Source organism: Poecilia mexicana, unplaced genomic scaffold (assembly GCF_051168715.1).
Source record: "Poecilia mexicana isolate PSO_F unplaced genomic scaffold, ASM5116871v1 scaffold_9, whole genome shotgun sequence".
Taxonomy (NCBI): Eukaryota; Metazoa; Chordata; class Actinopteri; order Cyprinodontiformes; family Poeciliidae; genus Poecilia; species Poecilia mexicana.
This window is the reverse complement of record NW_028263378.1, coordinates 20,320,515-20,345,294: the sequence shown is the minus strand read 5'-3', so window position 1 is coordinate 20,345,294 and position 24,780 is coordinate 20,320,515. Positions and strand designations below refer to the sequence as shown.

The 24,780-nt window shown below is 37.5% G+C and overlaps 2 protein-coding genes across 2 annotated transcripts in view; one reads left to right on the top strand and one right to left on the bottom strand.

Moving 5' to 3' along the window:
- Positions 1-24,780, top strand: part of LOC106926926 (multiple C2 and transmembrane domain-containing protein 1-like) — a 148,093-nt gene that overhangs the window by 11,698 nt on the left and 111,615 nt on the right. The window lies entirely within an intron of this gene.
- LOC106918713 (uncharacterized) lies at positions 7,812-9,068 on the bottom strand. The gene is made up of 2 exons (XM_014988685.2): positions 8,958-9,068; positions 7,812-8,718 (listed from the first exon to the last, which is right to left on the bottom strand). Exons 1-2 carry the CDS (start codon positions 9,002-9,004, stop codon positions 7,890-7,892), a joined length of 876 nt encoding a protein of 291 aa, XP_014844171.1. The 5' UTR covers positions 9,005-9,068; the 3' UTR covers positions 7,812-7,889.

The window sequence follows — 24,780 nt, the reverse complement described above, 5'->3', positions numbered from 1 at the left end:
AAAAAGCTTATCCTGTGAATTAAGTTACAAAGTTCATAACCAAAATGAAAAAGAATATCTAGAACATTCAGGAAAGCCTTAACTAAACATTTTTTCCTCACAAAATAAATGTGCTATGATTAAAAATCTTACCAACAGGTACTAATAAATGTGACAAACACTGCAGAAGAAAAAAAATATATATATTTGATCAAATTAAATAAATACATTTGGGGAAAAAAAACCAATAGTTTTACTGCTAGACATCATCACTGACTGTTTTGAACTTTGTGCATATTCAAACCATGACTAATAATAAAATAAGTAATCTTGAGATTCATGGGAATAATAATTTTCTACTTTATCAATACAAGATAATCATTTTTTGGGGGGTTTATGACAAAAAAAAATATGATGATTTAACTTAAAGTTAGTCTAAACTACAGATTTAGAAATTAGTCTTCAAAGCTGACAGGAAGCTTTGAGCTGCGGCTTTGAGCCACACTCTGCAGGAAAAGAAGCAACACACATGAACTCCCTCCTCGTTGTATGTTTAAAAGGATCACAGTGGCGAACTGATATGCAGTAACGTTCAGAACAAATTAATTTCTGAGGAACCTATCAAAATGCTCTGTCTGCTGGGTTGTGTTATGGATGGCACCGAAACGAGATGAATGATGACTTTATTTGCAAATTGGTATAAAATGCAACTTCAGGCTTAAGAACCTTTTTATTTGATGTAATATATTTACCAAAATGCTAGGGGATTTGTGTTGTGCAAACAAAGCCGTATAGAGTATAAGTAGACATTTGTGATGGACATCAAACCATCAAACCGTAGACATTTTTCTCATCAAACCAAGTTTTGTCAAAACTGCTGAACTGTTCATTTAGTTTGACAGTGTGCTGCCTTTAATGTCCTTTATCCAGGTGTCTGCTCGGATGTTGTCTTACTAGCTCTTATTTTTGTGTTGCTTTGATGAAACTTTAGATGAAGACTGATTACCAAATCCATAAACTGTGTTTTTGAGTCATACCACTCCAGTTTAAAGTTGTTGTTTTTTTTTAATGCCAGAGGAAGTTTTGGAGAGTGATGTTTTTGTGGCTGTTCATATTTGAGCTCTCTTGTTTTTCTTACGTCAGCTGTTTGGGAAGCCATGGCAACCCGTCATTGTTTCTAGTTAACCGACTGTCACAAAAGTGTTTAGGTTTTGCATTTTTTTTGTGTGCGTTTGTGTTTTTGATCATTTCTTTGTTGTCCATTTATTTATAAGTCTTGCCATTTTCAGTACATTATGTGTTAGTATTATGAATTAATTTCCTTTGAGGTGTTTCTTCTTCTTATGTTTTGTTCCTTCTACATTTTTGATTCGTTTCTTTCAGAATATTTTCAATTTCAGTATATCTTAAAACAGGTCATGAAACCTTTTTTTTGTATTCTTGTTTATTTGTTCAAATTACTGTAACATTATTATAAAGCTGGTCAGTAACATCTGATAAAGGCCAAGTAAACACTTTTCAGCCTGGCTGCAAAGTTTAAAGTGCTTGCACAGCAAACCGACCCGGTTCTTTGTTCAGCTCTTGCTTCAGTGATAGGAAAACAACAACAACAACAACAACAAAATCCATGTTCTTCCATCCATCACCTCTCAACGTGCCTTTGGGAATAATCTTACCTGCATTGCCTCCCAATCTGGTTTCACTTCTCCTTTCCACTGATTGCATTGTTTGCTTCTTTGGAAATGACATTTGTCCCCTTTACGAACTGTAGGACAAATCCAAAACACCCAGTCAGTAGTGTATGAACCGTGCTCTGTGCCAGTATGTGGCCCTCAAGCTTTGTTCTCTGCTGTCTAAGATGGTTTTGTCACATAACGCCTTAAATGCTCTCCAGCACATGTGAAAAAACACGGCGTTGCAGACTAAAATATAAAATAAACTTAGGACGTTACCGGAATAAAAACTCTTCTAACTTTCAATCTGAGTCATGTCTGGAACATGCTAAAATTGCTTTTAGTATACAGGCCAAAGATTTACAAAAGCTGGAAATTGGGAATTGGAAACATAATTCTTAAGTGGTTAATCTCTACAGTATTATTCCACAAATAAACTCCTTCCACTTCTGTATGGACACAGTGACATCCAGTGAATGTCTGCATGGTGATGATTGTAAATGAGAGAATAGAGAAAACAATTAGATGAATCAGCCTTCTGGATCAAAAGATGAAGCAATGGATTTAACAAATTTGCTTTTAATCCAACCTTCCCACCTGGGAAAATCATCAAATATCATCTCCCATTTTGTTTGGGCTCTTTGATTCTGTTATTTTCCTGTATTGATTTCTTATTTTTGTTATTTTCCTTCATCCATGTTCATTTCTGTTAGTCCAGTTATTTTAATTTTCACCTAATCAGTCTTGTCATGTCTTACTCTTCTTAGGCTGCTCTTAGTTCGTTTAGTTTATTTATTCCTTGTTTTAGTTGTGGTTAAAGATAATTCCCCTGTTTGTTCTCCGTTGCTCCCTGGCGCTTTTCTCTTTCTCCCCTCTCCATCTACCTTTCTCTCACCCCACACCTGCATCCTATTAGCCAATCAGCACTATAGCCTATTGTTCCAGCTGTCACTCTCCCGGTATATAAGCTCTTTTACTTCTGTCACTCCTCACTGGATCCTCCTGATATATTGTTGTTCCTAGTTTCTCTTTGTAACCTCCTCGTTGCCTTGCCTCTCTGTTTATAAGCTTTTCTTTTCTTTTTTCTTTTTTTTTTCCATTAAAACATGGACTCAGTGAAGATGCCTCTCAGTTGTCTGCATTTTGGTCCAGGCCCAAATCCACCAGACATGACATCAGTGACTCATCAGTCAAAACATTGGATCAGCAAAGATGGCAGACAAAATACAAAACACAAAACAATCAAAATGCCACCAGTTTGAAATTTGTTGAAAATCTGGCAAGTTTTGCCCAAAAAGGAAAAGTGCGCCCTCGCTTTGAGTGAACATTGTCTGTGTGCACATTTCTGGTTCTTCCTCTCTCTTGCTATTAATAACATAAGAATTAGAAGTAGAGCCACTGTGAGCATTCATAGATACACTGGGTATGAAAACGAAAGGAAAGCAGACAACAGTAATGTCTCCCCCCAGCAGGAGATGGCTGCTGATTCTGAATCTAACACACGTTGAGGAAAGGCCCAGGGATGTTTCCCTGCTCTTCATGCTAATCAGACAAAGTTGATTTGCAACTCAATGTTGGCCTCACTTCCTCAGTGGTGAGTGGACGCCAAATGCAAACGAGCTTCCCTGCAGTGAACCTTTCTCTGCCCTAGCAAGCAGTAGTTGCAAACAAACATTTCAACTACTAGTATTGTAGTATTGTTGATAGAAAGTTTGTTCAATCACCAATGTTGGAATTGGCCATAAAGATCATCTATACGTGTGTGTAACATTCTGAGTATCCAAACATTTTTTGCCTGTCATCCCAGTGCTGTAGTGTATTCCTAGTCCTTATCATAAATGACCAAATTAAATATTGATGGGTCCCATTGTGACAGAGCACTCAAGAATTTTAAATTAGCTGTTTTACTTTCATTTGATCTGATGCCAAGTCACCAATCTAAATGAAGCTTGCTTTCGACTGGAGCTGATGAATGACATTCAATGTAAAGTTTGATTGAGATGGATGTAAAAAAAAAAAAAAAAAAAAAAAGTGACATTTAACAAATGTTGAACAATAAAATCTTTATGTAGAGTTTATTTTTAATATCATTTGGTATTGTATGTATGTGTGTATGTATGTATGTATGTATGTATGTATGTATGTATGTATGTATGTATGTTAAAAATGTACCTCTCATTTTCACGTTTTCTCTGTATTGCTGGCCCAACACATGGTGAAGCTTTACTGAGACAGAGCTGTTATAAAACTGACCGGATTATTCCGTCTGATTTTACTTGATCTCACTTTAGCTAAACCCCTGGCTTGTCAAACATACGTCGTGATCATTAGGCAAATAGGCTGCAACCTGGACAGCTGGTGGTTTTAAACATTGGTGGGAAAAGAATGATGAGCTAAATATACCGTTCAAGAAGGCCTGTTTTATTTATTTATTTATTTATTTATTTATTTGTATTTCTTTATTTATTTATTTTTATTTATTTTCATGTTTGCTGCAGGCTTGCATCTGATCTGTTTGGGGATAATGGTGACAGAGGAGGACAGAAGGAGCGCTTCTGCTCTCCTGCACTGCTACACATGTACATTTTTAAGATCGGGACAGTGCCTACTGTATGTCTACCCTGGAAAATGTTTTCACTCACACTGTAGAGCTTTGACTTGCATCATTTTTCTTGATCAATAGGTATTGTCTGTCTTTTTGGAAGATCTATAAAGAAAACAACCTTTTAACGTCTTTTTCTTAACAGCGACTTTAATTTCAAAAGGCAAAAATCCTCCTCTTATAGGCCTATTGCACTGTATAAAGTCAATCCTCCCTATAATCAGTTTACTACCAGTTTTCATTATAAAAAAAAAATAATATGAATTATAGCTGGTACAAGCTTGTGCTAATTGTGTAGTAAAACTCGAGTCATTAACACATTTACTGACATTAATATTTCTCTACAGAATGATTTTAAATGATGTTGTTTAAGAGGCTCATTGATGCCGGGTTGAGTTGGAACGTTTTCATGCATTTCTAAAAGTCCTGATTGAACAGCCAAATTGGAGGTACTCAAACATACTAGTAAAGAGGATTTTGGATGACTTTTGGATGAATATGTTTTTTAGTGTTAATAAAAATGCTTCCAGTGGGGACAAATCTCCAATAAAAGCACCAGAACTGCTTAAATGTATAAAAGGTTTGTAAAAAAAAAAAAAAAAAAAAAAAAAAAAAAGGTAGTAGGATTAAGAGGATTTGAATTAACTGGGAATGAATACCCATATTAAAGGTTGATTGGTGTGTGGATCCAGAGAGCCTCGTCTTGCAAAGGCTTTTAGCCTAATAAATGCCAGATGAGAACATTGACAGAACCGTGCAGGAGGACAGATTCACACAGTGCAGAGCAGAGAGAATCCTCCATCCTGACAGCTCACTTTTTGAGGTCTCCCTGCTGCTTCAGAATACTTGAGTTACTAAATAAATCATAAACACTTCTCTTCAGTCATTGATGGGAAATTATTTAAATTTTAATCCCCTGTGTTGAAACATGAAAAAAAAAAAAGAAAACGTACAATTCTGTCGGCTTGAGGACGTGAGTTGACTACCTTTGCATTACAGCACTTATAGCTGTGCATGCAGAGCAGCCAAGCGGTGGGTCCAAGATGTACACTTTTAAAACTTTGTAGTTTTAAAAAAAAATAAGATAACTCTAATGGTAGTAATATCTGAATGACACAAAAGGTGCAGAGGACACTTGAACACAGGTAAAACTCTTGGTGTTTTTATTAGGCTACCCACAGCTTCCCTGGCAGCTACTCATTTTTCTCTGTCGGATTTTTATTTTTATTTGTAATGGTCTATACAAGTCAAAATCAGTTCTAAATCAAAATGATTTAAGCTATGGCAGAAGTTTACAGCTTTTGTTAATTCTAATACATCTTGTATCTAGAGTCTAGTAAAATGGCAACCTGTTAAAAAAAAAAAAGCAAAAAGGCAGATGGAACATTTTATTGAAGGAATGGATGAGTTTTGTTTTGTTGTTTTCTTTGTAGTGGTCTGATAGAAAAGTGGGCTGTGAGATCTCTAACTCTCTGCACGAATGGGTATTGTTAACCCATCATTTTGATTAAACTAATCCAGCAGTTTTTGTATTTACAGTTTCAATTAGCTCACCACTTGCACCACAATAAAGCTTCTTATTTTCTCGTGTTAGGTTTGACTACAGGAGTTGGAAATCATGCACATTACAATATAACTTACTCCTGTATTGCAGGTGTTAGTCTCACCCTCACACTTAGTGTGTGTGCAGCACATGTTGTTTTAGTGAGCGTATTTTTTAGGACTGGCACCTCTTTGAGGTTCTGGTTTTATTTAATGGTCTGGCTCCATACTTTGGCACATCGTCATCTCCTTTACAAAGTGCAATGAAATGACAGACAGCAAGTAATTCAGTACAGTATCTGCAGGATGGTTTTTTTCTGTTGGTGCTGCTGATGTGAAGCGTTACTTGTGATGCACCTTGGAAGAGACCTAGTGCCACCTGCTGGTGAAAATCTGATTTGACTTCCAAGAGAGATGAGACTGTCCTGCTGTAAGCACTTTGGTACATCATAAATAATAATTTTAAAAAAAGCTTTCAGCTTGCTATGAGTCCTTTACAGTGTTTCCTTTGAAATATGATTACTGACTTTCTCTTGCCTTCACAACCAATAATGACCTAATTTGCCAACATTTACAATGTGTTAGATTTAGTGTAATAGACCAACTCAAAGTAGTACAAACATGCTGGTGGAGTGGAAGGAAAACTATACATGGTTTTCACAATTTTTAAAAAAGTAAGTAATCTCAAAAGTGTGGTGTGCATTTGCATTAAGCTAATTTCAATCTGACACTCTTAAATAAAATCCAGTCCAGTCTGCTGTCTGCACAAATTTCGATATGCGTGCTGTTTGATCTCAGCATGAATGCATCTGTTCTGTTAAGGCCTTAATATAGTGAACATTAGTGAACAGACAGCAGCCAGTTCTGCACTCCAGCACTAAGGATGAAGGGCAAGAAGAAAGTCAGTGTCAAAGGTCAGAATTTCTATTTGAAATTTGCAACGAAACTTCTGAGAGACTCACAGCAAACCTGTTTTAAACACATGGTCAGGTAAATTCAGAACTGATCTTTTTTGACTTGCATGTAAAACACTTCATGTAGCAGAAAACATCCGAACATTCAGCCTGCCTTCCTGTTACTGTATATGTAATGCGTAGTGGACCAAAATGACCAAATTAAATATTGATTGGCCCCATTGTGACCGAGCGCTCAAGACTGACTTGGAATATGTGAGAAAACGAATGTTGTACGACATTTTAACAAAACCCCCCGTTAACTATAATTTAATAATATTGATGGTTCTGGACGCGGTTGGAGTTTGCCGTTACCATTTTCTGAAGTTTTGAAGAGCTCTGGATGTTTTCTGACAAATGTGGTCTGAGCCTTTATTTTTCCTCTGATAAATGAATATTAATGTAGGCGTCTAAAAGCTTTGATCTTCATTTCTGCCTTAGATGTTTGCCAAGTGAGAGCAGTTCTCATGTGTAATCTTTTTTGATTTCATTTCGAAAAGCATTTGCACTGCACCAACTGTTTTCTAGCAGGGAGTAGGAGGTAGGTATGAACATTTAGTTAACGGAACAGCACATTTGATTGTTTTGTCGGTGCTTGGAAGGACTGGTGGCTTTTGCATGAACAGCGTCCCTGCATGACACTTGTCGAATGATGGTATAACTCTTAAAATACGTCTACATCTATTTCTGTTCTGTGCAGAATAAGTCCAGTTGAGGTCTGACTAGTCACCAAACTAATTCAGATAAAAAATAATAATAGAAAAATAAAACTTTTGCACTGCACAGGGACAAGCTGCAGGATCGTTAGCCATGGTCTGCGACAGTATTACCTTTCCTTTTACCTGAAAATAAGTAACAACAACCATTTTCAGTATGTAACTTACATTATTTTTAATATTGTGCATCATGGCGCACCCTGGTTGTGTCTTCAATATCTGGCAGTGTTTGGAAGGTAAAGAAACCATGTTTGTAGTCAACTTTGCCTCAGCTCACCTCATGCATTAATTCACTTTGTTCTCTGGAGTGCTGACAAAATGGTACGCTGCAGACTGTGTTCATTGTTTATTGAGTAACTGTAGTTTGAGCCTTTATGCGCAGCATGACATTGAGACAACAAACTAATCCTTGAGGAGTTGAGGGTCAGTCCTCCTCATAAAGCATGTCCCACTTTTTCTTTTCAGAAGAATTAAACAATTCACTTATATATGTTTTGATTTTCTTCATGGTGCCTATTTGTCCAGATTTTTTTGTTTTCGTCGTTTGTTTGTCTGATGAGCTCGATCTCATCGCTCTTTGGTGAACGTTCCTCTGTTCGTGCCTCTTCTTCCCTTTCATTTCCTGCTTGTCCAGCCACTCCTTCCACTGCGCCTTCATCAGTGCGTCCTGCTCCGCTTTTGCTTTGTCCTCGACGCTTTTCTCCTCTCTGCCCGTGAGCATTTGGGAGGGATCGTGGGGGCATTGTTTCTCCGCTGATTTCTTCATCAGCTTGCAGCTGTCACAGACAGCTGGGTCACCTGACGGAGAAATCGGCTCTCGGCGGGCCTCTTGCGACGCACTGTGATCATTGCCGGGAAAATGCTCGACGTCTGTGTCTCTGATATCCACCAAATCGAATTCACTGAATGTGCCTAAAGTCTTCCTGAAGCCTTGATCTGGTTCTGGTGATGAGTGTGTTGGATAGTCACTACCGCTCTGTGTTTTTTCTTCTCCTCCTTCATCTGTAAGCTGCATTGTCTCCATCTCTTCTGTATCAGATAACCTATTAAATCCGGGGGTTTCTCTGTTTTGCGTCACCACTGCTTCTCCCAAATGCTCCTTAAACTTGGCTGCTATGTGCACTCTCAGCTCGAGATACATGAGAAGAATCTCTTCCTGCACTTCAGCGATTTTCTTCTCCACCTGTTTATTCACCATTCTGTTGATCCATACGATACAGAATCTCCTGTCACTTGCTGCCTGCTGTCGCGACCTGATCAGTCAGAAAAAGTGAATTTATTGGCTAAACAGAGATACAGTGGATTGCATTGATACATGCCTTTTCTTTCTTTTTTTTGCCGATCTTTATACAAATTCTAATAAAAACATTTGAGCCTGATTCAAATAAAAACATAAGGTAACAAACATTATACAAAGAAAGTAGCACAACATAAAAACGTTACAACCATCACACAGTAAGGAAAATGTAAAGTTTTTGAGGAAAAGCTGCACCTGAAGCGAGAGGCAGTGTGGCCTGTCTTTCTTCTAGAGGCTGCCATCAGGAAATTTTCTCTTCTCCGGTTCCGCGTGAAAAGTTAGATTGTTTTTCATACATGGAGGCTATAATATAACACATTAGAGCCAACATTGAGACGTCATTAAGATCACATTTGTTTTTTTATTGGTAATGACATAAATAGGAAAGCAATGTATTGTCAAGGCTCTATTGGTCTTGCTCTTTACCATTGTCCAAGCTCAATTACAGTGTATAACTAAAGTAATTTTTATGAAGCATAGTTACTTACCACTGTTAGCTAGAAGGCTTAAATTCTCTCCCTCTCCTTTTGCTAGTTGTAGTCTAAACTGTAAGTTTATTTTTCTTTTGTATATGTTTAAATTCACCAGTTTTAAAAGTCACATGTTGTGTAAAACATTGTTGCCATGGAGTATGGTCCAGTTCCATCTTGAATCATAACATGTTTTGAAAAATATTTTATTTTGTTTCCTCCTATCCCCTCACAATTCCTATAAAAATAAATGTGATTCAAGCATTTAAAAAAAAAATACATTAGAGTTTCTAGATCCTCTAATTAGTGATCCACAACATCCTGTTTGACTAAGATGCTAATGTGATGCTAGAGAAAAAAGCTCCTAGCCACTTTTCATAATGGGAAGAAGGGGAGAACATGCCACTCATGTAACCAAGGTGTGTGTTAATATACCCACCTAAACTTGCTCATATCTACAGATTGAGCAATAACTAGAAAAATCTGAAAACTACAAAAGCTGTGAGACAAAAGGCTAGCGTGAGAACCTGTGTTTCTCTTGTCATTACATGCGTAGTGATGTCGATGGAGTTAAAATTAATTTCTAAAGCCAACTGTTTGAGAACAGCAGCAAACTTGTGCATATCAGGACGCAGAATAGTGACATTTGTGGAGAATCAGTGACGTTCAGTTCGGATGAATGGGACCTGGACATTAGTAGGTCGCATTTGCATCGGATACGTGTCGGATATGGGTCACATTCGAAAAATATCCGACCTGTGCTGTTCACACTGCCATAAAAAGATAGGATACAGGTCGCATTAGGTAAAAAAAAAAAAAAAATCGGAATTGGGTCACTTCAGGCTGCAGTGTGAACGCGCCCAGGCCAAAGAATGCTGGATGGGTTCCATTTATTGCATAAACTCAGGCTTATTCCGATTTGCCACTGTTCATTTTGGAATCTCCAACAGCTGTTGCACTATTTCAGACTCGTGATTATGACCACAGACCATAAACACGGTCACACAACAGACTCACTTTAAATTCCACATCATTATTTTGCCGCCTCTGACTTATTTGAGCTTTGAGCAAATGCTTGCTACTCATTTGTCTGGGATATCTCTCATATCCAGATCTCATTACAGATGCTTTAATTGTCTTCTGAAAGAAAGGCTGAAAGAAAGGGTAGCAGAGGAGTTGAGGAGCACTGTTGATTGATGATTTTATATATAAAGTTTTATTCGGGCTGGCTCTTAAAGTGAGACACGTTGGTTGAGAAATATTTTAAAATCTATTAAATCTTCTTTTCTCTAAGTGGTTTGTGTCCACAGGGTCCGCTGGGGCTGAGATGCTGAACATAGTGGGGCAAGACAAAAATACACACGGCATGTATGCCAAGTTCGCCTTCTATACACAACTAAACATAATTCAAATGCCAATCTATCATTCTACTGCATGGTGGTTTATTTGACTCAGTTTATTTTATTTATTAATTAATTAATTTATTTATTTTTAAAACACCTTTTCACCTCTAAAGTTACTTTAAAAGCTAATTTGTTTGCAATGAAAAAAAATAATTTCTCCTCATCTTCAACTTTTCGGCAGATATTTGAAGGTTTTGAGTCAGAACTGTATTTTGATCATTTCATTCATCACAGACAATTATGCTTTCACCATCATGTTTTACAGGGAGATGGTCTTCTCGTGGTGATGCTCTTTTATTTTGTCTCATCAAAAATGTTGTAGAAACACTCATTCTTATTTTAAATGTCTCTATTGTCCTACATTTTCATTTTTTTATGGATGACTGTCTTCATTGTGCTTTGTAAAGAATGCTGTGAAATTTTTTAAGCCCTTTGACTTCAGATGACGGCTTTAGCTAAATGATGCAAAGATGGAAAAAGTAGAGAAAATCCAAGTAGAACAGCCTGGCCTTGCTTCAGGTTTATCTAATTTTTTATGAAATATAATTGGTGTGAATACTTTTGCACCAATTATATTGGTGTAAAAGTATGATTTGACCCTGACGTTAAATCAAAAGTGTCTTTACCAACCTAATGTTTAACATCACTGAAAAAATGTAATGGCAGAAATTTTGTTAGCCTTCAGCAAAATGACTTAGCTGGCTGAAATTCATGGTTAAAACTAAGTTCAAAATAATTTTTGCAGATTCTCTACTTTTTAAAATAAATTTTAATTGTTAAAAAACAACAACAATAATAATAATAATAATAATAATAATAACAATAATAATAATAATAATAATAATAATAATAATAATAATAAAAAGATGTGAAAAGAAAACCCCAAATTCCACCTCTACGTTCAGTCTAATTTTCTTGAAAAAAAGTGATCTTAATGCCAGGTCAGTCTCAGAGTTTCTTAGCGAAGAGAGAGAATGTTTTGCCTTTAAAGCTGATGGACTTGGAGGACATTTTTCACTATGAAGGCAGAGTTATTTCAAAAGCTTTGCGGCATTTATAAAGATAAGTGTCAAAGAAATGCTGCAGAATTATTGGTGTGTATAATAGAATCATGCGATGGTGTGAATGTGCACGTGGGTGTCGTTTTAATGAAAGCGGATGAGTCACTGCAAGAAACTTCTAAGGTTCGCTACTACAGTTTCTCAAGTCTTAAGCGTACGCTGGTGTGAAGAAACACTCTGCAGCCTTGTCCAAAAAAAAAAAAAACAGTTCGATTTTGAAACATTTTAGAAATCTTTGACAGGTATCGCCCCACAGTTTTCTTTTTAAAAATACAAGCCGTTCTCCAATACTTCCGCTTCTCTCAGTTATTAGACAAAGGTGATGATAATCACATCACATTTAAATGGCTCAGATTGTTAAAATTGTGTATCATGTCACAGAGTTTACTATACCAAACAAGTGGTTAGGTTAGTACACCAGCCTCACTAATGCTGAAGTTTTTACAATGTCTGAGAATTCAAAATACTAACAGATCTTTTTACCATTAACTTGGTATTAGTTAGTCTGGCATATCAACAGTTTTTCCAAGTCGTTTCTAGAAAGTTGGGTTGACTTCATTCCCAGATTCCTCATACTAACACCTGTTTCTGAGCCAGGGTTCATCTACCTGGACTTCTCCAAACATTCTCCTCCACTTTGTGTAGTTTTTGTTACGCAAAGAATACTATACTGGAGCAAATTATCACAGTTAATTTATTGTCGTGAAATATATGCCAGCATTTCATCTAAGTACTTCTAAATGCAGTGCCAGTTCTGGTGCTTGCACACCATCTATTTCTTTCTTTCTCAGAAACACACATATAAACCTTTTGGACCTTCCACTCACAAGATGCACTGAATGCAGCATGACTCTAAGTAAAGCCAAGGAGATAACGAGAGGGAGTTTGAATTTCTTCCTGCCTGAGCTGCTTTTTTCCCCCCTATCAGCACTGACCTTGCTCTGATTACAGTCTTGTACTTCTGTACTGGAAAGTGTGCTGTTTGAGTGGGTGCTGTGAGCATCTTTTGGTGACTGATATATTTAGAAATGACTGGAACCTATACACCTCTAGATTCTCAGCCTTCAATGAAATAACCCTCGGTCTTAACAAGTCTTTATAGCCCATTGCATATGTTACTGAATATAACGTGTCGGTTATAGTTGCATTACCCAACGTTCACTGTACCTTTTTCCATCATGGCTTATATGTTATATGTCATGTAAGCTACAAAATACTATTAGAAATACGAGTCATTTGTATTTTACACTGAGTTTTTTTTTTTTTTGGATAACATACTGAATGCTTGTTACAGTAGAGCTGGGAAAAGTAGCTTTGGTGTTATATTGAGATCATTTTTTTTCATTAGCAATTTTTTTCTCTGGTGAAACAGTGATTACTTCCTTGTTTTATCTGGTTTATGTACATATAGCCTATGTACAGCTCGGGAAAAAAGAAATAAAATGAATATTGGATTTCAGTAGTTTTTCGTCACTTTTCTAAATTACACTTTGCCTGGCAGAGCCTCACGGGACACTAGATTTAAGAAGCCCACTGAGGGAACACGAGATTATTAAAGAATACTTTATAGAAGCTGGGGGGAATGCAGTATTAGCTGTATGTACTGAAATTATGCATAATAATCTACTGCATACATCCTGTTGTATGTGTATGTAATGGTGCATCTACAAGGAAATTAACATTTATACCCCGTAGCACCATTTTGCGTATGCTTTGCGTTACAATGGCATGTTTCACTGAATGCGCTTTACTTCTTTCCTTTTAAACCCACAGAAAATGTGTTTAAAGATACCAACATAGATAATAAAGCAAGATGAGAAAACAGTTTCTCAGCACCTTTCCAATTGAATGAAATGATCATTTCACGTTACTGTGCATTTGAAGTTAATTTAAAACTGCGGGCTCATTCTCTTTGTACTTGTCGGATTTTGATATCCAATATGACTAATTCAGACAGAAAAAGTCACTGGCATTTTTCACGATTATTAATCATAGCTAGCTTTATACAGAATGTATTTTTGAAGATGCTCCTTTTGTGTCAAACAGATTAAATGGAGAGAAATACATCAGCTTTTATCGAAAATATCTATAAGCACAGAAGCAAATAATTAATTTCACTGCCAGCTGACTTGCAACTAGATCATGCTCAACTGCAGGAATAATGTCATTCTCTGCTACAATCTGTGAGACTAATCAGAGACGGCATAAAACGACTTTAATGCTGCACATTGAGTTACACCACACTTTTCAGTACAGAGGAGGAGTGTTTCTTTCGGACAAAGATTGGTCTGCCTGAACTAAGAATTTTTGTTTGGTTGGTTTCTTAGCTTTAAATTAGCACTGTTTTTTTGTTCGTTTGTTTGTTTGTTTTTTTAAGCCTGAGTATCAGCAGAGGCGGCCCGAGTGCCACCAGCAGTAGCTGCACCACAGTTTGAGAACCACGGATTAGGTAAAACTAATTACTCAGAGGGCACTTATTAGAGAGAAGAAATCTTGCCAATGACACCCATAATGACCTGTAAAAAAAAAAAAAAAAAAAAAAAAAGAAATTACTTGGTCTTTTATGAGAAAATATAATTGTTTTTGAATGGGATTCTATTAGCGTGTGAAATTCTCTGAAGCCAAGACCTTGAGACTTCCATTATTAAAAAACATAAAGCTTTTTTTGTCTGAAAGTACTTTTACTCAGATGTATTACACGTCTATGTGGTATAAACATGACGCATATTGAAAATTCAGAGGCATTTTAAAGTGACTTGAGGCGATGAAGGGACGGAAAAAGCAGCTTAAGCTGGAAGCAATAGGTTTTTCCTCTCCCAGTTTATTGCATTCTTCTGTTAGATGTTGAGTGCAAATTGGCAATCTGGAAGCAACCAGAACTTTTCAAGGTTAGTGACAGTTCAAATGGGAAACGGAGACATGGCGGGGACAAAGGGACCGGGCGCCTAATCAACAGTCACGATGGAGGCAGTTGTGCAAGTAGCAAGTGATGACCTAAGCAATGTCAAGGAGTGATAAAGGAAAAGGGAGGAAGATAGGCACAGACAAAGAGACAGACAAAAGTAAACAGAGATGATGAATCCATGTATAGATCCAGAGGAAGGAGCGATTCTCCCAGGAGGAGCTCTGTTTGGCCTGGATCCCAGTGTTGATTAGCCACTGTAGTGACTCTGCTTAAAACAAACCAGAACATGGCTTTTTTTTGTTTGTTTGTTTTAACATCCTTGCATCCCTTTATCCTCCATGATCATGTGGTTTTCTTCCACTACCTTTACATATTTAGACTTAATTTTCTTTTAACCTTTCACTTTTATTCTTAGTTTGTTGACCAATTGCACTTATTCTTATTTATAGAAGCCTGCTTTTTTTTTTTTTTTACTCTTTTTTTAAAGATTGGTTTGTTATATTAGGTAGCATACATAATAAGAATGACGGTGATTTCAGTCCGCTGGACAATCTGATTGAAGAACTGTAGTTGAATAATATCAGCTTACGAATGCTTGCAAAACTTCCAAAGGAGAATTTATCATCACTTTATATGCAAAATACATACAAAAATGTGTGAGTGAACCTGGTATAAGCTTAAAATATGGGACATGAAAAACACAAACAAACATTCAAAGCAAAAAGTGCAGCCAAAATCAACTTGAAAGGTAAAACACAATGACTGTTTGATAAAGGTTGAAAGAAAAGACTCAGTTGCGCCATCAATAGCAGCAGGAGATCAAACAATAGTTTGATCTATGAAAACAGTGTGTCTGTCCACTCTACAAAGCTTTTATTGTTACCGGCTGTTGAGAAATCTTCTGACTTTGCTTCTGTAATTTTGTCGCGTTTCCACTTTCTGTGGCTGCTTGGCAGTCACGGAATTCATTATTTATTTAAATTCTGGAGAAATGGTCAAAGTCCATGAGGAAAATAAAATCTATTTTTGTATCTTACAAACAGCTCTGTGTGTGCACGTCTTTGTTTCCTGCCTGCCATGCCTGCCCATCTGTCGGTTAGTCTGACACCAGTCAGCTACCAGTGACAAAGCCTGCATCTCTTCCCGTTTCCTCCGCTGATGACTCTGCAGCACAGAGGAGAGATTTGCACGGGCTTTCAGGAGCTTTTGTCAGCTCTTCTGTCTGTTATGTCACGCAGAGTTACAGCTGAAGTGCGAGGCATACGTGTGTTTGTTTTGCTAATGATGTGCGGTGCATGTTTGAGCGCGTGTCCTTTGTTGTGCATGCGCTGTGGTGTGTGATGAGTTATGAGGAAACAGATGGTGCACACTGCAGGGTTTGGAGATGCAAGCATACCAACACAGGAGATTCAAACAAGGACGGATGTAGAGCACGAACGTTTGAGTATTTGGTTTTGATTGCGTGCACACCAGAAATTTCTCATTTTTGTTTAAAAACACACAATACTTCAGCATTCTCTCTGCATATTTAACTAAATCAAAGAAATGTAATTTTGCTGGGCAACTCTGCTTGCCTTTCAGAGTAATGTGTTTCAGTTAGATATTTGTGTGTCCACTGCATTTGTGTGTATGTCATTGGTGGAGTATTAATGCCCAGCCAGTAATCAGGGATATAATCAGTATTTTAGACATTAACCTACCAGAATCTTTAGCCAGCAACCAGTTTTTGTAACAACTTGACCTTTTTAGCATTATTAAAACAGCAACCTCCAGTTACATATTGCAGAGAACGTAGTTTCTACTTGTAAAACTACCAACCTTTTTCTTCCATGACACACGTTGAAAGCTCAAACGAAGAGAACAGAGCTCTTTTGCTGTCATCTTCAGAAAAATATCACTTTCTCGCAGCATGAATGAACCACCTATATATTATCACGACTTGAAAGTTGAAAATTAGTCCTAAAAGAATCTTTTTTGATGTTAATGTTGTTGTTTTTCTAATGCTAACCAAAAGCATATGGACTCTCTGTGCTTTATACCTGAAAACACATTTCTAAACCTAAACATTTTTCCTTCATCTTACACTTTATCATATCCAATTGTTTTACATTGACTTTGATTTAAGCGAAATACCGTGCTGTGGCATGCAACGCAGCATTATAAACATTTCCCGTAAAGCTTTTTTCTCTCTGCAATGCCACTGGTTTTGCGGATGTATGTTGTTTGGAACTCAGCAACTGTCGTCATAAGACCTGCTGACTGACACAGCGCTGATCAGGACTAACACAACAGCAGACGTGAAAGGGACAGCTGTCGTGTCCTGGGACCTGACTCTACTGTAATACAAGAACAAGCACACTCTCTCCCACATACATGCACATGTACGCACACCCACAAACTGCATGGCTGACAGTGCCAAGAAGCCAAGTGGCACCTCCCTGTTTTTGTGTCGCCCTGTCTGGCTTGGTGTCTGGCTTTTTGCTTTTCGAATGTAAAGGGAACGGAAAGCTGCAAGATATTGATTTCCTTTATCTGCAGCTATGTTTGAGATGTTTGTTTAGATTTTGTTGTTTTTATTCCTCTTTACTGTATCAATTAACTCTATTAATATTCATATACGCATGTTAGTTTTTAATGTATGGGTTGATTCTAATCATGGGCTGGTTAGCAGTGTGAAAAACATTAAGATTTATGGTAATGTGTGTTTATGAAAATGTGGAAAAAGTGAAGGCATTGAGACAAAATTTCATTTTGTAATAGAAAATGTTTACTATGTTAGAAAACTAAACTATTTTGAGCATCAAGGTATGAAAACATAATGACTTGCTGCGGGTAGGGTGAAGGTGAGGTCATACATCAATGTGATAGTGAAATATTACTGCAGGTCCTAACCATTACCCAACTAGCGCACGCTACCAGTACACAGGGGTGTTTTTATTCCTACAGCTCCAGCCCCTGTTGCACATTTTTCATGTTTTTGGCCACTATACCTGCTACTGCAGTGCCATCAGAACAGAAAGATTTGAGAAAATGTAGAAAGGTGGAGAAGAATGCTACAAAGCTTCTGAAATTTAACTTAAAGAAAAAATACTCAGAAGAAGTTAATGTGCTTAAAACACCATGTGCTGCTGGTCGCTGCTCACTCAGGTTGTTCTCTTCTTTTACGTTTTCAGCATTTCTCTTTGTTTATTTTGTTTTTATTTGTGCACAGCTTATCACTACTGATGCAAGTGTTCCACACTGAGCAGGTCCTGTTGACGCTGTACAGTATCTACTGATGCAGTAATGATTTTTGACTAAACTGAACACCTTTGTAGGTGTTTCATTAACGCCTTGAGATTAACTCAGTTTTGATATTTAGGGGTGTTAGACAGTGAATGATGAATGTCACCAGACTCCAGGATATTACTTTCAGAGTGCAGATATAAGCAGCTGAGTGGGTAAAAAAACAAAAACAAAACATAACTTTTATATGCATGAGCTTTAACTTTTCTAAAACACCTACAAAGATGAGTAAATCATCACAAGACAAAAAACATAATAATCAATCAATCAATCAATCAATCAATCAATCTTTATTTCAGACACAAAAGAGGTCCATAGTAAAACAAAAGAAAAAGAAAACAAAAAGAAACATGACATAGTCACTGAGCCACAAATAAATGATGACGCCAATGTTTCCACAATCTTGAGAAAAATCTCACTGTACTAAAAACAGGGTTTACTAAAATTGCTATTATATTATTGTATGACACGGATAATCAAAACAGCATCAATTGCAGCTTGTGAAAGAGAGACACCTGAAAACGGTGTATGTAGCTGTATTGTGTGCTATTTGGAAGATATGTAAAGCATAGCGAAAGTGTTCTAATGAGGCTTATCAAAAACATTTTAAATAAAACACTGTTGGTAGCATTAGTATTCCGGCTATTCTATCATAAGTCAATTAAAAAAAAAATAATTAAAAAACACTTTTCAGGCTACAGTCAGAATTAGAGTTTAGTGCTTGAGTGACAGCTAGATGGAGAGAGAGAGAGAGAGAAAGAGAGAGAGAGAGAGAGAGAGAGAGAGCAGTGTGCAGAGTTGTGAGTGACTGTCTGTGGGGTAACCAAGAACCTCACAGCTGGTTGGCCTTTGCTGCATGCATGCGCGAGGTGCAGAGCGAGTTAGTGTTTGTGTGGGAGCCTCTCTCATACAGGAGAGTAATCCAGCAGAAGCCTCAGTTGTATGCTGGAGCGTGTTCAGCCTCTGGATGTTAGCTCTGCCTCTCTCAGCTGTTGGACAAAGCCTTACTGTAGGTATTCATTCATGCATAGAAAATAATATTTGGAACGTCTTCCTGCTGTTTTTTTCTCTCTTTTTTTTTCTTGTAGGAGGCTCTTTTAGACAGGCTGATGTAAAACGGTATAGATCTACTTGTTAAGATATGCTGGTATTGTTGCATTGTAGCATTTGCTTGTTCCAGGAAGGTGTCATTTTATAATTTGGGATGAAAGAATTTAGCGTAAGACCAACGTTTCCATTCCTTTGTCATGTTCACCTGTTTTGCATGCAGATTTCCATACAAACTTTCCATATACCTGATCTTTGCTAGGACTTATTGCTTACTAGAATGCATTACCCTTAGGCACAGGTGTTGGGTGTTTGTTTGTTTTTTTTGTGGCTGGGATGGCAGGACGGAGGTGCAGCGGGTGTGTCGTGTGTCCAGTTTCCGCCGAGCGTGGAACCTGAGCTGGCTGCTAGTGTGACACGAGACTGGCCGGACTCTGGGCAGGGAGGGGCGCTGACGGGGAGGAAGAGGTGAGGATGTGCTGACATAAAACAGGGAATCACCAAATAAGAATGGGATTTGTTTGGTTTTGAATTTAGTAAAGTGCAGAAACGTGCCCTGCAACTTGCACTTCTATTTTGAGAAGCCATTATTGCTAGATTGTTTATGCGAGTCCTAAGTCCCTGCTTCCAGGGTTTTGGTGTTGAACGTGCCCAGGAAGAGAGAAAAACATTACTTGTGGGGCCGGGGATAGGAAGACAAAAGATAAAGGAGGATGAAGGATGAGATGTGAGAGCGGGAGTGAGGCAGAGCAGCAGAAATGTCATGAGAATAGAGAGGATGAGAGAGAAGAGGAAAGACTACAGCAGGTAAAAATAGAGAAGATAGCTGCAGGGGGTGAGGAGGAATGGTGTAATAAGACGATATGTGCCTATTTGTGTTCACTCATCAGACTGGCATTGGACACGTTACAAGGCATCCATCTACTGGAGAAGCGGTTTTCATCAATTTTAAATATCAACTCGCATTACTCCTCAAAATCTCAGTATATGTGTGTATGTCTACAGACTGTGAGGGCCAGAAATCCAACATCTTGGGTCTGAAATACGTAATTCTGGCTGTTCTGAATGCGTACTCACTCGTATACAGTGCATGCATAATGCACACTGTTGAATTCTCTCAGGACTGGCTAATGTGTTTTTAACATCAGGAACAGATCCAAGGACAAGGATTTATGGGGACTTTTTCCCTAAGGGGTTGCTGAATCAGTCTCTTTCTCATGAAAATTGCACATTCTTAAAAACGCATTATCCACACAGTATGTTTTTTTTTTTTTATAGCCTTTTATTCATCATTGAATAAGAAAAGTTGAGCAGTCAACATTGCAATTTGCTTATTACTTGTCTTCTATGCTGGGCTTGTGAATTGAGCTGGATAATTTCAAAAGAATTTGAAATATATGACTGATTAGCTGCCAAAAAGCAGACCAGAGTTCAAGTGCTGCTGCTACAGGAGTAACTATCTGCTGAGGGGAAACTGGAGAGGAAAAGGCACTCTGTCTTTGCAGATGGGATTGCTTAGTTACACTTGTGGACTGTGGCTGCCTGGCTGCTTCCATTCATTTTTGTGGAAAAACAAGTAAACTTGAACGCTTAGAAGATGGTAGGTTATGTACTATTTCTAAACTCACAGCCTGGAGGATGAAGATTTTATGCAAAACACATGATTCTAAGCCCTATTGTCTTCTTGCTTCAAATACCTGAGTGATGCTGTGTTTCAGAATAAGTTACCTCTGTTCATCACCCTCATGACGCATAAAGCTTTTACTGCATTGATAGAAACTAGATGCTGATGTAGGGGAATTCAGTTGTAAGTTGGTCATGTAAATACTGTATTTATGCTGTGCCTCAGCATAATGGCAGATTTGGCTGAGGCAACCACCTCGTTCTGCATTTCTGCATCACGATTCTGGAGGCTGGGGCTATCTGGGAGTTTCAGGTCTCATGGGCAGCAATGACTTGTCACTCATTTCCAGTATGGCGTCGTTGAAGTTGCTAAATGGGGTGTGACTAATGACACTTGGCAACCACCACTTTCCGTGTGGCAAACCATTTAACTACTGAGGAAAAGATGAATATCTCCAAAATAATATGGTATTTCCTTTTAAAGTTGGAGTGTGATTTTAAAAGGGTATTTGACCCCACTTAGTCTCAGATTCTGTGAACGGGACTGTGCTACTTTAAAATAACTGCACAGCATTTTTGTTGTAAATTTTCCCTTTCCCCACACAGAGAAATTAATTTAAAAAGCATAAATGAACATTTTTGCAAATTTTTTTGCACAAGAAAAAATGCACAAGACAGCCAAGAATCCAACTGGAAATTGCCAGACATTGCCAGAAATTGTTTGGATCATTAAACTTGGGAAATCAATGCAGAACACAACGTCTACCAAGGACAAGGGTATTGATAATGAATTCTGAAGATCAGATTTGGCTTCTTTAGGTGAACATTTGCATGGTAATTTATACTGCAAGAAGGAGAAAATCAGGAGAAAAGTTATATTAGGAGACCTAACAAACTTGCACCCTGTGGGGAGCTGTAAATGCACTTTGCTTATCTGAGTCTGCTTGTAGCTTACTGTGAAAAAAAGGTCCCTGCTGCTCTTGCTAGTTATCATCGGTGAGCATTGATGGGGAACATTTTGAGAGAGAGGTTGCTGATTTATTTAATAATTCAACCAGAGGACATCAGAAAATGTTTTGTTTTAGTTAGAGAACAGGAAAAAAAAAACTTGGCAGGGGTTATTTAGAAAAAATACAAAAAAGACAAAATAAATAAATCCTATCTTATTGCATGTCAACTTGAAAAGTATACAGTACATACTATGCACACTTGTGATGCATAAAAGACAAAGAAACACATCAGCTGCCTTTTCTGTTGTGGAGCTACTGAGTCAGCAGACTGAGTTCAAATCGTTCCAGACGTACAGGCAGAGGTTTTTTCAGAACTGGTCCCAGATCAGTTTGAGAGCTTTGTCAGTGTAATTGCAGACAGTTTTTTTTTTTGGTTGACAGCTTTGGTTGGCAGTGGGTGAACAGCTTGTCTTTCTGCAGTGTCAGCAACACTTGATGCTCCCAGCTGAGCTTGTCACCATATTCAGAGATGATGATGTGATCTGGTTTGTGCGTGAAAGAGGTGCTGCAATTCTTATTGATGTATTTTTTTATTAACAACAAACCATCATCTTGCTCCATTGACACACCCAATTATCAATGGATTTAAGCTGATTTTTTTTTTTTTTTTCAATTTTGGCTTCTAGTGTATTGGTCTGTTTTGTATTTCATATTTCCCCTTATTCCATTGTTTACATTTCTGATTCCACCACCTCCGCCTCAATCTTTCTTTCACAGTGGAACATTATTACTTATAATAATGTTATAAATATCTTCATTATCTTCATTATTTATGGAGCACGGCTCTGTTGTGTAGTTGTCAGGTGCCAGTGGCTCGAGGATGTGTTTGAGGCATTGGTTTCTATTTAATGCAAGGCAAAATTTGCTTAGACATCCTCTTCAGCCTGATTGGAAAGTATTTTGTAACACAACCGAGAAGAATGTATTGCAGGTTTTAGTTCATCTGGCACAACTGGGAGGATGAGTCCTGTAACAGCTGGCAGAAGGAAACAAAACTGGGTTCATATTCCAAGTATCCAGGAAGGGTAGTTCTCATAGAGTTACACACGGAGGGCAGCTGAGGTAAGATTATGAAGGATTATGGTACAAAGGATTACCATAATAATATGAGTGATTTGTCAAGCAAGTCGCTGAAGTTCTCTTGTCAAATTATACACTTAAATGTCATTTTTTTAAACTAAATGGATAATTGAAAAAAATCAAATGTGTAATTAAAGTTCTACCTTTAGTATAATTACTGGTTTTAGTCTCCACTATTACTTTATAGATGAGTCATGATACATCCAGTTAGTGCCGTAAGATGATATCTGACCAAAATATAAGATTTGTCTGGTGATTATTTGCAGACCAAGCAGCACAAATTGGTGCTGCTTGCAGTGGTTGCTTTAAACACTTGGTTTCTCATCTGTTGGTAACCAGTAGAGGACAAACCACTAGCTGTGGATGAAGCCCAGTTTCCCATCAAATGCATGTAGAACATGCATAAACTGGAGCCACAGTTTATGAGGTTAAAGCTTCCTCCTACTAATGGAGCAACAGCATACCAAACAGTCACATCTGGACATGTGTAAACCTCAAAAAGGCAATTTGAAAGCCTGCAATTACTTCAACAGGCAAAAATAAATAAACCGACCACACCACAATGCAGCTATTTATTGATTTATTTTAAAACAACTTATTATTGATAATTAGCTTCCAAAACAAACCACCTTATTGCAGTCGCTGCATGCTATTATACCAGAGAAATCCATCTAATCTATTGATTACATAGCCAATACTGTGAACATAGTGCAAAATCTATTATCTTAAACAATGTTTATTAATTCAAATGAACCAAATTTCTTCAAAAGTATTTTCATTATATGTGTGAAAACATTGTGAGTAATCAGCACTGTTCTTCAGTTACTTTCTCATTATTCAAGCACTTATCTGGGCACACATGTGCCCCAGTAATCCCTGCTGCTTGTTATTTGAAAGGTTATGCAAGATTTATTTTTGGTAGTTAAGCATAAATTCTTCATAAGCCATCATTCAATTAGGAGGGATTTCCTTTACCTCATAGAAAGTACATATTTGATGTCACAGATGAAAAAAAGAGCTACTGATTGTAATCATGGATGGGAGGATTGATGGCATTATAAGGGGATGATCCTTGGGAAGTCATTTATTGTAAAGCAGGTCCGACAGAAGGGGTTATTTCTGTAGAGAGGAGGATATGCTGGCAATGAGAAAACAGGACACTGATCAAACCATGTCATCCTTTGAATTGTTGTTTTAGAGAATCTCTAAAAGCTGTAAGAGCAACAGAGGGATTCAAGAGTGAGTAGGAGATACAGAGAAATAGATTAACAGACTGGGCAATAGTTAAACTATAATTACAAAAAAGTTGTGGTTAATTTTGCTCATGTAAAAGAGTTTTTGCTTTATTTTGGACTTAGTAAGTTCTTTAAAAAAGCGTACACACCATGCTTTCCAAATGAAGACCAAGATTTGGCTGAAAATGTTCGAACTGGGACAGAAAAAGGATTTTGGAAGATGTTGGACACAACTCGTCATTGCTGCAAAATACAGTTAAGAGACACAGAAATTATATTCAGCTGCACAGAGTTCTCATTTTTGAAAACTTTCCCTGCGCAAAACTCCCTGAACTCTATCATTTCAAGTTGCTGAAATGCCGGAAAAGGCGAAAAAAAGATCAGTCTCAGAGCTGCGGTGTATTTTTAATTACGCCTGGGAATATGTAGTCCAGTAATTCTGATGCTATCGAAACCATCAGATAAGCAAAACCTAAAACTTTTAAGAATTCAGTTGTTAAAAAGGTTCATTATCATGACATGAGGCAGTTGCGTTTCGTTTTCTGTAGCCATAAAAATCTCATGTAATTGGTAAAATTGATTATTTTGTGTAAGAAGTTTGTACACGTTGCACTGTATATTTATGATGAACATAAACAGCACATTCTGCTCCATCGTACATTCCTTGCCAGAATTTAAAACTGTGATAGCATCAAACATTTTGTGATTAATTATGCATGCGCAGAGTTTCCTTCCTGATTGAAAGATACTAGAAATATCCGTGTCACATTTCTCTGAGCAGGAAAGACCAGAGTCTTTTTCTTCTAGCATCGATTTGTAGCTGAATAGATTTTTCGGAGTGTCACTGAACAAATGAACTCTTTCCTTTTCATTCACTGTCATTTCTTTTTACTTAATCA